At 38.3% G+C, this 3,971-nt stretch overlaps 1 protein-coding gene across 1 annotated transcript in view; it reads left to right on the forward strand.

Annotated features, from left to right (window-relative positions):
- LOC107716902 (tripartite motif-containing protein 16-like) overlaps positions 1 to 2,344 on the forward strand; it is an 11,157-nt gene extending 8,813 nt beyond the window's left edge. Inside the window, exons 4-6 of the mRNA XM_016523519.1 lie at positions 629 to 788; positions 1,451 to 1,498; positions 1,639 to 2,344. Of these exons, the coding sequence (XP_016379005.1) occupies positions 629 to 788; positions 1,451 to 1,498; positions 1,639 to 2,150 (720 nt within the window). The 3' untranslated portion in view covers positions 2,151 to 2,344. The remainder of the gene's footprint in view (positions 1 to 628; positions 789 to 1,450; positions 1,499 to 1,638) is intronic.
- Positions 2,345 to 3,971: the final 1,627 nt, after the last annotated feature.

Here is a 3,971-nt window from a genome sequence, read left to right on the forward strand (position 1 = left end):
ATGGCTCTTCGGAGCAGCAGCAGTGCATATGTCTTGGCGATAGATCTGCTTGTTGGGTGGGGGGTGTTTTGTCTTGTTTTGGCTTGTATTGTCCCTTCTATGTTTCCTGTTTTGTGGGTGGTTATTTCATGCATGTTATATTTGCAGCAGCAGTATTTCTTACATGCTCACAGCAGCATGTTGTGGATGTATTGGCAGTAGCCAGTCTTGGTGCTTGCTCTGCCGCAGCAGCAGCAGCGTAGCAGATCTATTCTGCCAAGACCAAATACATTAACATACATTACCGTGCCAATCCCTCTGAGAGTTGTCATGACAGAACTGTATTTAGCTGCTAAATACTACTAGGTGCCAACCAACAGTACAAAGTTTGCTAACGTTTTTGCCTCATTTTTACTAGATTTCTTACATCATAAACTTGATAAAGGCAACTATTTCTGAAAATAAAAAACAATTTTAACATGTTTATGAATTTGACTGTAAAGACCCTAAGTATACTGAAACCACATAAGTCCTAACCTTGGGACTATACCCTAAGGGTTCTTGTGAAGTTTCAGGACAGTGTAACTAACTGCTCAAAAGTTATTAATAATGATTTGTCCCGTTTTCTGTTTAAATTTACTGTCTGTAGAGTTTCCAGTCACTCTCTGCACCTCCCGAATCTACAGATGTACCCAACATTCCCTTCTGTTCTCTCGTCTCTTTTGATGGCATAAGAGAATCTGTCCATCAGCTAAGAGACAAACTGGAGGATTTCTGCAAAGAAGAGCTCAAAAAGATCTCTGACAGAGGTAAAGTGACCTCTGACCTGAAACCCCAAATTCCATGAGTTTCATCCTATGTCAAAAATGAGGAACAAATTGGGATTTATAAATGTACATAAGAACATTTTCACATCAGTTTTTACATTATACCCCAACTAAAGAGCATGTGAATTAAGCTTTTGCACTCATATACCAATTGTTAAAATAATCCAACTTTGATTATGAAAATGTGAAGATAAATAGGCACAATATGTTACTATTGTTTTATGCAAAAGAAACAACAGCTCACTTGTGCGTGTGTGTGTATATATATATATATATATATATATATGTATATATACTGATACATACATTTTAAATTATGATGTGTAGTACTTTTTCTGAACCATAAATGTTCTGTAAGTAGTGTTAATGCACTTGTTCACATTGTGTTTGCAGGCACAATTGTTTGTGCATACAGTATAAGTCATTCTTAGGAGAATGTCAGAAACTGTTGTACATTCACATTCGGGATTATTCTATGCACGTTTTTATAAATGAGGCCCCTGGAGATTCATCTGCTCTCAGAAATGAGTCCGCCATCATCTAATATCATGTACAACATAATATTTTAAATGTCTTAGGAATGGATGCAGGGATCATTTTCTCTTGACATTATAATTACTGTTCATGTCTGTTGATTTCCACAGTCACAATGACCAACATTGTTCCCAGGACCAGGAATGACTTCCTACAATGTAAGTCAATGTAAATGATGATTTGCACAGGATATCTGGTCAGCTGTACTGAGACACTGCTGATACATTAAAAATGAAGAGTTCTGAAAAGACCAAACATATTTATAATTCCTGATTCGGATGTATTTTATTTCCATCAGATTTCCATCAGCTCACTCTGGATCTGAACACAGTGAATAAATGTCTCTGTCTCTCTGAGAGGAACCGAGTTATTAAATACACTGGAACAAAGCAGCCGTACCCTGATCATCCAGACAGATTCGATGTGTTTCAGGTGTTGTGTAGAGAGAGTGTGTGTGGACGCTGTTACTGGGAGATCGAGTGGAGTGGGAGTGTACATATATCAGTGTCATATAAGAGCATCAGTAGGAAAGGACGGAGTTATGAGCGTGTGTTTGGACGTAATGACCAGTCCTGGAGTTTGTTCTGCTCTCCTTCTAGTTACTCATTAGTACACAATGACATAGTAACTAAACTCCCTGCAGTATCCAGTAGCAGAATAGGAGTGTTTGTGGATCACAGTGCAGGAACTCTGTCCTTCTACAGCGTCTCTGACACAATGAGCCTCATCCACACAGTCCAGACCACATTCACTCAGCCGCTCTGTCCTGGGTTTTATGTTTATTCTGGATCATCAGTGAAACTGTGCTGATGTATCAGAATAGATCGTAGAGTAATTGTAAATAATACTCTGAGCTGCAAGATTTATCAGTAACACTGAGATGTCTCTTATTTTCTCTTCATTACATTCATACTGAAGCTGAACTTCTGTCAGTGAAATATGTCAGAATAAAAATAAATTCTCATATAGACAGTAAGAACAGTGTGTGTGTGTGTGTTTGCATGCATGCCTGCAGTATATGTAAATATATTATGTATGCTAGGTATGTAAATCAGGGCAAATATACATTAAATTAAAAACAACATTAGAATAATTCTCATATATCATTTGAAAAGTACACTTGTCAATTCCATCAGCTTACAAGTCAACTCTGTTGGACATAAAACTTGATTGTGTTGACAGCTGATAGTTGACAAAATTAATATTTTTTTGTATGTTTTGTCAAGAGGGGCCATTCTGTCTTTTCCTCAGATGAAGCTGCCTCAATACCCATAGCAAAAATGGTGAGATTTATCCCACAACTATTGACATGATTTATGAGAGTGGGTAGGCAGTGTTGACATAGACATTGCTTAAAATATATAAAACCCAACTCCCATTAGAGTATTAGTTGAGTATTAGTAGACTGTTATTAGAATAAGAGGTTATGGTTATTAAAATAATTTGACCTTGCAACGTTACTTAGTCAGTAGAACATCTGTTGGGAAGCCACCAAAATAAAGTGTTAGCAGATATTACCTATAATATAAAAACGTATATTAATAATAATATTAATTAATATTAGATAGATCTCCTCCTTGGCGCAAGAATTGGCAAATCACCCCGACCAAAATTTTACTCAATATCTACTTTCACTATCTACAGACCCAACCCCAGTACCTCCTTATTCAGACTTGATATTCCTGTAACTCACCCACTCAAACATCTCCACACTCTTTCCCTAGACTCAATATTACACGCAGTCTCACCCAGAACTCTACAATCCTACTGGACAGCATGGGGTGAGGTAAATTCCATACCTCCTACAGCCAACTTTTTCCCTCCTTTCAATATCTTCTTTCATTATGTATCTTAACCAAGTTAAGTCCATCCAATCCAGTACCATCAAAGTCTATCTTAGCGGCATTCAATTTTTCTTTAAATTAATCTACGGACATCCATGTCCCGCTAAAACAAACCCCCAGATCACTCTCCTAATCAAAGGAATCCAAAAAAACAACCCTACTCGCCCTGATTCCAGGCAACCTCTATCCATCGATCTTCTAGCCAAATGCCTGACTTTCCTCCGTTCTGGTCATTTGACCAGATCCATGGACCCCGACACAGCTAGAACTCTGGACACCATGTTTATCCTGGCTTTTTTTCGGGTTCCTCAGAGTCTCTGAAATTATAACAAATTAAAAATTCAACCCAGCCATCCACCCAACCTTCTCCAATATCCAAGATTTAGATAATGACACCATTCGTTTCCTCATCAAACGTAGCAAAACAGATCAATTAAGAAATGGCCATTTTATCCATATATTCAACTTATCGACCCCATCAATTACTTTCGTCCTTCCTTGCACACAGGAAGGTTCAAATCTCTTCCCTTCTTGACCCCTTTTTCATTGACGAAAACAACCTTCCAGTCACCAAACATTAGTTTCATAAAAAACGTCTCAGGTTACGTATGTAACCATGGTTCCCTGAGTAGGGAACGAGACACTGCGTCCTCTAGGGCTCGCTATGGGGAACACCTTCAGTGTGACCGGTGTTTGAAGCATATATCTAAAAACGACAATAACATTGGCCGGCGACAGCCTATGATGTCACTACCGGTGCGACTATAGTATAAATAGATGCCGGGAG

This window comes from Sinocyclocheilus rhinocerous, unplaced genomic scaffold (genome assembly GCF_001515625.1).
Source record: "Sinocyclocheilus rhinocerous isolate Xijiao unplaced genomic scaffold, SAMN03320098_v1.1 scaffold2555, whole genome shotgun sequence".
Taxonomy (NCBI): Eukaryota; Metazoa; Chordata; class Actinopteri; order Cypriniformes; family Cyprinidae; genus Sinocyclocheilus; species Sinocyclocheilus rhinocerous.